This window comes from Phoenix dactylifera, chromosome 12 (genome assembly GCF_051530095.1).
Source record: "Phoenix dactylifera cultivar Ajwa chromosome 12, Ajwa_hap1_PhDact_Kaust_v1.1, whole genome shotgun sequence".
In the NCBI taxonomy this organism is placed as follows: domain Eukaryota; kingdom Viridiplantae; phylum Streptophyta; class Magnoliopsida; order Arecales; family Arecaceae; genus Phoenix; species Phoenix dactylifera.
The window spans coordinates 22,638,137-22,649,970 of NC_143201.1; the positions used below are offsets into that span (position 1 = coordinate 22,638,137).

General features: G+C 36.6%; 1 protein-coding gene across 3 annotated transcripts; it reads left to right on the plus strand.

Annotated features, from left to right (window-relative positions):
• The first annotated feature begins 429 nt into the window (after window positions 1–429).
• On the plus strand, window positions 430–6,414 carry LOC103719003 (uncharacterized). Of its 3 annotated transcripts, none has more exons than XM_008808045.5 (7): window positions 430–815; window positions 954–1,141; window positions 3,819–3,889; window positions 3,994–4,064; window positions 4,154–4,681; window positions 4,754–4,844; window positions 6,071–6,414. In XM_008808045.5, the coding sequence occupies exons 2-7, from the start codon at window positions 1,000–1,002 to the stop codon at window positions 6,155–6,157; spliced, it is 990 nt and encodes a 329-aa protein (XP_008806267.2). In that variant the 5' UTR covers window positions 430–815; window positions 954–999; the 3' UTR covers window positions 6,158–6,414. The 3 variants fall into 3 exon arrangements, with proteins under 3 accessions (XP_008806267.2, XP_088565260.2, XP_088565259.2); XM_088709134.2 differs by having other exon boundaries at window positions 712–815; window positions 954–2,250; XM_088709133.2 differs by lacking the exon at window positions 430–815 and having other exon boundaries at window positions 1,002–1,141; window positions 3,796–3,889.
• Window positions 6,415–11,834: the final 5,420 nt, after the last annotated feature.

The window sequence follows — 11,834 nt, forward strand, 5'->3', positions numbered from 1 at the left end:
GTACATCAATTGAGAGATCTAAAAAAAAAAGAAGAAAAAAAAGAAGTCTTCTCCACACCCAAAGAATGGATTCAAGCAAAGAATGGAGGTGGAAATAATAGATGTTATATTAAAAAATCATGGCAACAATGAAAAATGAAAAATAATAATATAATCCTTCCCTTGATATTTTATGAGATAAGAGAAGATTAATCTTCTACTGTACGATTGAGGTAATTCTCAGATAAAAATTCAACTTTAAAAATATCATCTTATTTAATAGAAGGTAAAATGAAAATAATGTTCATTATCTATAGTATAACATTCTAACAAATCCATTATAATATAAATTATTAAAAATAACAAACATTAATAATGCAATGAAAAGATTGAGAGCCTGGGAGGTGGCCGACACTGCTTATAGCACCCATGGCTCCTTCCTCCGCCCCCCTCCTTTCCTTCGAGCTTGAACTCGTGGCGGTGAGAGGGTCCATCTCCCGCGCTTTTCTTCAACTGGTCCTCGATCCACGGTCTCTGCGGCCGCCGTCGCCGCAGCAGCGGTGGTGGATCCGATGCGCTCGACTCCAAAGGTCTCTCCGTTAGTTCTGGTTTGTTCCTTTGAGATTCTGATATGGATGACGTGGCGCAATATGGAGGGCCCTCTACATGATCCGGAGTTCAGGACCCTCCATGGAACTTTTATCATCGTTTGCCGACTTTATGTGAAGCGACATGGGCTTGGAATCCACTCATCACCATCACCTTGAACCTCCGCCACCGCCACCATCACCAACACCTCCGCTCGAGCTCTCCAACGGCTAGCTAATCCCTGTGACGTAATTGGATCTCGTCTCGTCTCTTTGGCTATCTATCTTAAAATGCTTGATCGAGATTGCGTTTGTTTCTGTTTTATCTGGAATTTCGATGTTTTCTGGTCTGTTCTGATGATCTCCTGACTGGATTCTTTAATACAGAGCTCTGAGTGCATCCAAAGAGGGCCTCGAATCGAGAGAGAAAGAGATGGCCGACAAGCCGAGCCGGGCGCTGGTGATATATGGGGACGGCCACGCTTCTCTGCTCTCGCCCTCGCACGTCCATCTCCACTCCTTCGCCTCTCGGGCCTCCTGTGGCTTTCTTTCCCTCCGAACTCCCCCTCCCGGTGGTATCTTTTTCATTCCCTTCTGTTGTTCTTCTTAATTGTCTCCCTAACTGACGGTAATTCGTTTTCTGGGATAAAGTTTGGATCTTTAGTTAAGTATGGTTGCTATGCTTCATTTTTTTTTTTCCGGAGGGGTTGGGGGAGTGGGGGGCGGCGCGAGGATGGGCATGCACCTTGATATTGGGTTTTAATGAGAGATTATTTGTTTTTCTGAATGGCGAGAAGAAACTGAAGTTTCCTTTTTAATCTTGCGATTAATGAAGAAGGTACTGCTTACCTAAAAAGTAAAAATGGTGCCACAATGATCTTGAATAGGACAGCATTTAAAATTTGGTTTTCTAAAGGGCCTCTATGGAGGAGGGAGCATGATTTCTGTGGAGAACTGATTACTGTTACTTTGGAAGATTTGAAATGTAGCAGTAGCTGCCCTTCAAATTTGGAGAATAAATGGAAGAGATTTTACTCTTGACAAGAGATAGTAGAGTGTTGGTTTCCATAAATAGTTTGTTAAAGGCATGCCGCATGCCCCCTCAACATCAATCGTTAGAGATATATCTTGATTGTTCTTTATGTGGAGAAACTTTCTAAGAGCTTGATAGTTGCATGCTGGCTAAACATTAGGAAAATATGAAGCTGTTGGTACAGATCCGAACTTTAAGGTGCCAATTTACTTACAATGAACTAATATCTGCATGTCATGGTAGACAATGAATTAAAGGTGATCTCTCACGGTCTGAAGCTATTGAAGAAATGAAAGAGGAGAGGTTTTGCCCAAACCCAAAGAGTGATGACTTCTACCTTGTTTTCTCACAAGTGGAAAACATCCTTCATTCTTTTTGGAATGATATAAATTAAGAATGGCTACCGTCTGGTTTTTATTTGAAGAGGAAAGTAAGAAGGGGGACATCTTCATTATGTAAATTATGGGCTATTTTCACCTTAAATTGCTTTATACCATTTGACTATTGTTATGTCTAGTTACACAGGAACAAGTCATTGATTGTGAGGAGGCCTTTTCTTTTATTGCCAAGGTAGCCCCCATTCATGTGCTTATTGCCATGTTTGTTGTTTGGGACGACCATTTTATTGGTTGCATGTGAAGAATTTATAAGGTGAATGTGCAGCCATCTCCATGCTTTCCACGCACATATTTCTGCGCATTTGTGATATTAAGAATCTCTTTGTGCTTTGATTGGGGAAATCAGTAGTGTGGTGGTGGCAGCCAGATTTATCTGCACTAAATACCCTCATGGCATATTTGGCTCCTCCATTTTTGCAAGCTGCATAGTTTCTGCTTTTGTTTGACAGCATGGTCATTACTATGATGCGATGCATATTCGATCACGGAACCGGTGCCTTCATAACTAATTTGAAATGAGGAGTCTTGTCTGTCTTTTCAATTTTCTTGGCTTAAGGTTTCATATGGAAAAATCAGATATCTACCATTTTATCAGAAGTTTGTCGATGACTTTTTTTCTTGTGATTGCTTGATTAGACTGCCCTTAAACCTGCCAACCTTCATTAGAAGTTCCAACTTGATAAGGGTGTACCTCTTCTTGATGTCACCTACTAGCAACAGCTTATTATTAATCTTTTCTATATCACCACTATGACATGCCCAACTATTTATAATCCTTGTATGCCAGGCATTCCTTCCAACTTCCAAGGGATTCTTCTGTTGTTTTAACATTCACAAATACAAAAATTGGACCCATGTCATATTTTGACATGCCTTAATTGATTGACTATCAATGTAACATCGACCCTCCACCTTTATGATCTAGGCTTGGGACCAGCATCAGCGGTGTTAACAGTCTAGAAGTACCACTACCATATCAAACTGATAGTTGTTAATAGATAGTTATCATTAGAAGTGGTATAAGTTAGGATGTGACCATAATTGTGTTCTTATTCTTAAATCCTGTTTTGCTTCTTTGTTATGTCTTGTTATGTTGCATTTCAATGTTTTTACTAGTTTGGGCTCAATTTCATCTTGTGAGCATAGAAGGTTCTGCCATGCGGGCTGCAGCTACTTGAATGAAAGAACAGAAATATTAGTTTGTCATTTCTCATTACCACGTTGTAAGATAGGAGGGAGCTCTATTGCAGACTGTCACCAACCTCGTGAGATTTAGAACTCATTACTCTTGTTCCTTATACCATCTCTGCAGAACTACTTTGAAAATTCATGCCATATTTTCCGGGAAAAGTTATTGCAACTTTATCTTAGAGGCACAGGCAATGACATGAATTTACTAAAGCGCCTTATTGCTGAGATGAAATAACCTTTCCAAACAACCTTTTGTGTATCAACCTTGTAGGAAACAGTATTTATTATAGGTGCTATGCTAAGTTATACCACTGGAATTCTATTTAAAATTCAGTATGAATAACCAAGACTAGATCTCTTGAGTATATACCTGAACGGTTGTTCATTGAGCACATTACTGATTCGGTTTATTTTCCTAAAAGGCTTTTGTCTGTTTCATCAAAGTAGGGATAATAAAAAGGAGCCTAATATCTGTTTTTCCTCATCAGGAATCTGTTGTTTAAATCTCAATGGTTGTTTAGAAAGCAAATTTCTTTTAGCTGAATAGCAGGATGAAGTGTTTTGACTCTTTTTTTCTTTTTCTTCTTTTCCCTTTTCTTTCTGTGAGATTTTCTTGGTTTTAAATTTCAGAATGTGAAAATGACAGAATGGTTAGAGAATTAGCACAATTATTGGATGCGTATGATTTCTATACAGCAAGGGTGAGATCACTTTCCTTCTAAAGTTGCTGTACATTTTGTGTAAGAATAACTAAATGACATAACACTTGACATATGCTTTGTCACATGTATTCCTGGTCTTTTAGAATGGACAGCATTATGAAACAGATGCTGATGCGAATCTAAAGGAATCTTCCATATCAACAATATCACAGAGGTGCAATAATGTTTTCTTGTTTCACTGAATTGATGAAAACTATATTATTTATATTACTTTTGTTGATTAAACTTGTTATTTAACTTCAGGTTTATGGGTTTGAGAGCTGCTATAATTACTGTTTGCCCGAATGTTAAATCTTTCGCTAGAGAGCTTGGTTTCAGTGTTCTAGAAATTGATGAGTTGATCACACAATGTGATCCCTCTAATAACCACTTTCATGAAATTCCTGAAGAATTTGCTATAGCATCTGAATTGCTGAAGCTTCTAGGCTTTTTGGGAGGGAGAGTTCTAGAAAAAAGCGAGTTTGATCTACTGATTTTGCACATCAAAACTAGTGAAAGATCAAAAGATCCAAAAGAAAAGATGGTCAGTGACACTGGTGTTGATTGGCTTAACAAGCTCGTAGGTGGAATTATGCAAGCAACAGAGCCAGGATTAGATATCAGTTCTCGCCTACATTTCTCAATCATATTGAGCTATGGCACTGTTTCTGCTAGGGAGGATCCTTATCCATTTATTTGGACCCCTGGAACAGAAACAAATTCTGATCTATCTTTTCTCCACCCTCGTCAAAGTTACACCATGAAAGGAGGAAATACGTTAAATGACATCAGGTAAGGTAATGCAATCACAGTCTGAGTATAGTAGGGTGATATGTGGCTGACCAACGAAAGTGTGCTCTGCAGGCATCACCATCCAATGCTAATTGCTCAGTGGCAAGAGAGAATAACCCGCTGGGATATGGTTAGGGAATTCTCCTTCAAAGAATTTAGAGAGGTATGCGTTCTTTGTAGTGCACTTAGCATTAGTGCGTGCCATATTACTTGAGCTGAAAATTTGTAAACTTTTTTTACTTGTCTTCTTATAGTTCAATAAGGATAAATCACTTTAGAAAATCATGATGATAGGTCTTCCATTTGGCAAGACATAACGCAGTATACTGTGATTGAGGCTGTGGTACACTTGGTTCTGTCCATGTTTATGTGACTTATGTTTTTTTCTTTTTTTTTCATTTAAGAGGAAAACTATAGCATATTTGAGGTTTTGAATGTTGATATCGGAAACTATTGGTCATGGATAAAAATAATGTTAGAAAAGAAAAAACAATGCTGACATAATGAACCTTTCTATGTCCTTACTGATGTATATTTCACCTATTGACATAGAGATATTCAGACTCGTAGATAGTTATTTACAAACTTTTAACTAGTTCCAATTCTTAAGCACTTGCTCATGTCCATGCGAGAAGGTGGCTGAGATTTCTCAAGTGCAGTGGTGTATACAGTGACCACACTTCTCTTCTGAAATAGATATGTAAGCTGGGGACCCACCTTAATCCATGTTACAAATATTGTGTTGTTGTTTGAGACTTAATCCACAAGGCACGAGCATGGGATTGCCTATGTGGAGACCGTTTTGCTTAAATGGAAAATGTGGCATCCTTAGTCGCCCCTATTGCTAATAGTATACAATTAATAATCTATTTGCTAACTTGATTTGAAGGACTCGCTTATTTATGATGATCTTTTGGAGGAGGTATATGTTAGTTGAATCACCTTCTGTTTCATGTAATATACCCTCCAGAAAAAGTTTGTCACACACAAGAAATGTATTCCCATGCTTTGGTTTTGATGTGCTGCTTCCCCAGGCTTGCCCCACTGTATTCTTTTATTCGAGCACTCTTTGAAATTCCCTTTCTGAGAACTTGTTTACTTCATTATGGAGGCAATGCACTCTTAAAATAATACCACATGCTGCTGCATAAAGATTGTGCTATGAAGTTGTTGGTCTTGTAGTGAAGATGGGAAGTGTTCGATTCTAATCCCATCTCTTGCAGGAGATGATCTAGAGCTTTTGACTGAAAGATGGTTACTGATACTTGTTTGTAACTAGGTGCATCTAAAGTTAGAACTGTGCTGTAGGAAACCATAATTCAATCTTGGCTTCCTGAACAATTAATCACCATTATAAGACAATGTGACATGTTTCTTTTTATCCTGCAGCATGGTGGAAATCTTGCTATACTTGCAGACAGATTCCTGCATGAAGTGGCATTTAAACTCTGGAAGGCACCTAAATATGGAGCCTGATACTATCATTTGTGAAGGTGTAATTGGTTGAATAACTAACCTGATCTCAGGCTTGTGAAGCTAAAAGTATGCTTAAATGTCTCCGTAGCTGCTGGGTCATTTTGGCCATTTTGTGTTGCAAAGCTTGTCAGGAATCACTTATGAGACTGACGATGCTTAATCCTTCCAAAGAATGAGACTCTTAACTCCTCTCTAACTTTATAGAGTCTTCTCTCTTGTATCGTCTTTCAATTTATTATGCTAGCACTTACAAATCAGTGATTGCTGGGCTATGATTTTGCAATGCCAAGAAAACAATGATCATCTGATGGATGCTGTACTTTTACTGATCGACTGATAGATGTTGTGCTTTTACTGTTCTTCTGTAAACTTATATATCATTAGGGTGATCACATTAGGGCCTAATGGCCACAACAAGCTAATTGGCAAGGTTCGGCGATCGAATTGAAGCAATACTAATACCATCCTACATTCTTTTAATCCAATAATTGTGGGATACTAGGGTTGCTGCAAATTGATCCAATGTTGACTAGGCCGAACATGACAGTTAAGGTGATGGTGAGACGGAACGTCTCCACATCGGAGCTCGTTGTTACGTTATACTTGATGGATTCTATAAAGGATATTCTTGATCGAGTGCATGTAAATGATTAAGGATTTACCAACCATTGATCATCTAAAAGGTTAATTAGCATTAGTGCAAATTGATACAAAACATGCCTCTGTGGAGTGAGAAGTACCATATTGTATGGAAGGCAGATATAAATAGCTTATATATATTCCAATTTTGTAGATTTTAGTTAAATTTTCTCGAGCAAAATATAATTAACACCATTTTAAGAATTTTTAAGTGTTAACAATATTCTTTCAATCAGAGTTGCCTCTGTTGCTATTAAATGCCCGCATTTAATAGCGGAATTATGTACAATTAATATCAAGTCATTCAATTAAAAAGAAAGAATTGTATCAACTAACGCAAATTCATTAACAAGGCTTATTTCCACTATACTTCCATGGAAATTGGGGAACACCCCACAACCGGTCAGTTCTTATCTAAATCCAACCCCCAAAAATATTAAAACTTGACCATTAAATCATTTTAAGTGGCCAGCAAAGCCAAAGTGAAACAAGTTGAATCACTGCCAATAATGAGAGCTACAAGAGGAAGAAAGAATGCAAGGGAGCGGGAAAGAAGCTGGCCGAGAAGGGAGGCAGGGGATAACAAAGTCGCGAAGTGAGCAGTGCGATTTGTAGTTATAATTCAACTTAGAAAGGAAATTTTGTACCCATCCTATGTTTGTGACTGCCAAGTTTAGTTTTCTAGAACAGAATAAAATGTGGAGTCAATCCGCAATAATTGCTAAGAAAACATATCTAGAATATGTGATGGTCGGTTGGTGACTACTGGCCAATTCCACTACTACATTTTCTCAAGTTTAGTTTTCTAGAGCAGAACAAAATGTGGAGTCAATCCACAAGTACTGCTAAAAAAACATATCTAGAAGGTATGTAAAACTGAGTAGGTGACCTGCAGTGTCACTATTACATATTCCCATTTAGTAGGGAAGATAAATATAAACGATATCAAGGCATTTTATTCAAATCAAACATGAACTAATTATCCAACCTAGTTTAGGGTAAGTGGAGGCCTCAGGCTAATGGATTGGCCTCAAGAAGCTAAGGGATTTTTTACGCCCAACAAAACCAAATCAAACAAAACAAATCATAAAAAATGCCTTTCAGTCAGCCGTACTGTTAACCTATCGGAAGACATGGTAGCCCGTTGTGGCTCGCCACTCCGGAGATTTTGTTTGGAACATCCATGCCTCAGTGCCGCCTTCGATGTAGCTTTTTCTTTTTTTTTGACTTTATGGGCTGCACTCATACCTGGTGTATGTGAGGCGCTGATATACCAAAAATAAAATAACAAAACAAATCATTATGAAATGGAAAGGCGGTGACTAGGAGCTTGCTAGGAGATGATATACATCACACACTACAGTTTAAAATAATCACCATTTGAATGCCACAAATGTTGTTATAATAGTTTTGGAATAGATTCATTACATCATACGTTCATGACAAATATTCAAAAACAATCATTCTCTGGCTATGGTTCTATCATAATAATCCTTCTATAATGGAAATAACCTTATTTAATCTCTATATTATTCGCATAGATCATGTTAAGTTTTGAAAATCAAATATTTATACATTGAGAAAAACATTTTCATTTAGCAAACAATGGTTTGAGAAAATAACATTGCTATTTTTATATTTATCATACTTTATTGTAATAATAAATAATAATTAGTACAATAATTATATTTTGTTTCTTGATTTGGAATATAATGGCTGTGCAACCATTTATTCTAGCCATAAGTAATTTCAATGTGGTATCACTATAACAAAATTATAGCACTATTTAAATCTTGGCGCCCGCTTCACAACCAATACCATAGAATAAAAAAGAGTTTTTTTGCATTGATACCCTTCTAAAAATTCAAATTTGGATGAATATCCTCTTAAAATTTATTTTTATTTCTATACCCTCATAAAAGATAAAACACTATTTTTACATAAATATCCCTAATATAATGGTTCTTCTAACACAGTTAATAAAAACCATATTTATTTTAATTGAAAATAAAATAAAATTTTAAAATTACTTTTTTATCTTCCATCACAGTCGTCTTATAAATATTTGTGTTTATACATCTATCCATTAAGGGTATTTTAGTCATTTTAATTTAAAAGCGTTAAGTTTTTAATGACGTTAGATGGCGTGGATACATATGCAAAAATATGGATAAAAAAGGCAGAATAGAAAAATAAATATTTTATAAGGATATATATGTAAATATTAATTTTGGGATGGCATCCATGTGCAAAAAAATAATAATAATAATAAAAGGAGGCATATTCATATGTCCGAGTGGTATTCCGGACGCTAAAACTCCACTAGGTGAATTGAAACCGGCCAGCCATTGTCCGCCGCCCCACAAGCTATTGGGTATAAAATGTGGAGTGCAAGCAACGTCTCTTTTTGAACTTTGAAAACCTTCCTTTTGCCGGCTTTATACCTTAAAACTTTACCTGCTTCCGTGAGAGTTAAATTATGAGCCACCATCCAATTGGAAATTGCAGAACTTTTTGATGAACGCTAGGCCCAGCTTAGGTATTGGGATGAAGGCACTTGTTAGGTTTACCCGCAACGGTAATCTTGATGCATTTGATGGAGGCTTCATCATCCATTCTCTTGGGATGCATCTTAACTAATTATGAGTTGATGTGAGGTGATTCTCTAGTGTGCACGCATGTATACATAGACTAGAGGAATTTACTTAATTTTAATTCGTTGGACATGTTGGGCAACTCATGATTAGGGTTTCCATATTTGGAGGATATTTTGGGAATAAGTGGCCCACAATTTACCTATATAGTATCTTCTCAAATTAGGGAAAGCACAGAGGATCACAAATCTTGGTTTCTGCTCCTAATTTGGCTCCTCATCATTTGGAGGCTATTACTCCATTACGTGGCTCTTTATTGCTTAGTAGATTAGTTAGAAGCTAGTTTATTTTTTGTCTGAAATCTACAAGTTGTTTATCGTAGTAATCATTGTTTTTGTTTGTAAACTTGTAGTCTTTCATGGCGAGTCTTAAATCGGTGCAATCCATCAGAACTTGCGGGGACCATTGCATACCTACAAGCTACAGGTGATATTTGGGATATGCTATACACGAAGCATACATGCAATTCAGATGCTATTATGGATATCTTCCATGTTTATCCATGTCCCTTGAGAGCCTCCACCTTCCGGCTATATCAATGTGAACTTCGATGGTAGCGCTTCCGATGATGGAGACGGAGCAAGTGTGAGTTTTGTGATCCAGAGTCATGACTCTAGGCTAATTGCTGCTGAGGAGCGAAGCATTGCCAAATCGACAGCCGTAGGAGCAGAGTTCAGAGTAGCTTAGGAGAGGGCCTTACCTATGCAAGGCGGGTACTGAGAGCTAAGCATATCATCCTAAAAGGGGATTCCGTGACGGTGATCGATTGGATATGGGGTGAGGGGCAGAGGGAGGATGGAGATCCTCTATTTTGTGATATCCGATGGATGGTGGGAGACTAGCGCTTTTCGAGTCACGCATATGTACCGAGAAACGAACATGGCCGCCTATTGGGCTGCCACCTATGCCGCCCAACACTTTGGAGTGATCCTCTGGCCACATCTGCTTTGTTATTTTCTTTTTTTTGATTCTACTGGCTACACGTTCATTAAAGTAGTGTTAGCAGCCGTTGTAGTAAAAAAAAGTGGTTATGAGCATCGTCTCATAGTTATGAGTTATCTTGAATGCATGTTCCTGAAAACGAAGTTTTCATCACTAAATTAGGCAGTGATTAAAGAAATGGAAACTTCTGAAACATTTATATCTATATTAAAATCAGGAATACAAACTTCTAAAACATTTATATCTATATTTATTTCAAGATAAATATAAAAGAGAAAAGAATAATTAAAATGGAATGAAGTATGCTATCATTAAAAATATTTGGTATCATTAGTTTTTTTAAGTAAAATTAGATTTATTAAACTATTATAGAGTAAGTAAATCCATGGTAACAAAAAAAATAAAACCTGCAAAAAATTAAAAAAAATCTAATAGTTTTCAATATATATAAAGATTTATTAAAATTTTATTAGTAAGTCGGCAATATATAAATCAAAATGTAATAAAAAAAAAATGTATCAAACATACTGGATTGATTCGGCTATAAAAAATTATTCAAAGGATCATTCTATCAAGATAAAAATCAATAAATAATATTTTTTTAATAATTCAGATAATGCTGTTTTTTTTTTTGGGGGGGGGGGGGAATAGGCTCTGCTTTTCATGTCACCGTTAGGTTGGATAGCCATTGACGCCAAAAATCGCTGCCTTGTCGGCTAGTCATTGAGATCTGGCAAGAAGGGGCACCCCATTAAATTGCCCCTTTTAACAACGGAAACGAAACAGTACATCCACTTTCAAAAAAAAATAAAAAATAAAAAAAAAATACATGAATATTCTTCTAAATGTCAAATTTTGTATGATTACTCTTCCAAAATTAATATTTGTATGTATACCCTAATAAAATGCTTGTTTATTTTTATTTTTGCATATGTACTCATGCTATCTAATAGCGTTAAAAGATTAACGGTTTCAAATTAAAATGATTAAAATATTTTTAATGGGTAGACATGCAAATAGATCGCGATTCCGATAGTAGAAAAAAAAGGAACAATAACATAATTTTAAAATTTTATTTTATTTTTAATTAATATAAATATAATTTTTCTTAACACCGTTAGAACAATCGTTATATTATGGGCATTTGTACAATAACACTGTTTTACAAAGGTATACATGTAAATATTAATTTTGATAGAACATTTAAATTTTTTTTTTGATATTTAGGATAATATTTATAAAAAAATCCAAAAAAAAAAAAAAAAAAAAAAACCATCCGCGACCAATGGATTGTACGGCCACCTGTGAATGCCCTCATCGGATACCACCAGGGGGGGCGTCGTCGTCGCGACGTGCCACTTGACCGCCACGAGGCCCCCACACGCTTTCCCCCCGCTCCTAAGTTTCCGAGTGCCACCCACGCCTATATAGACGCCCGACTC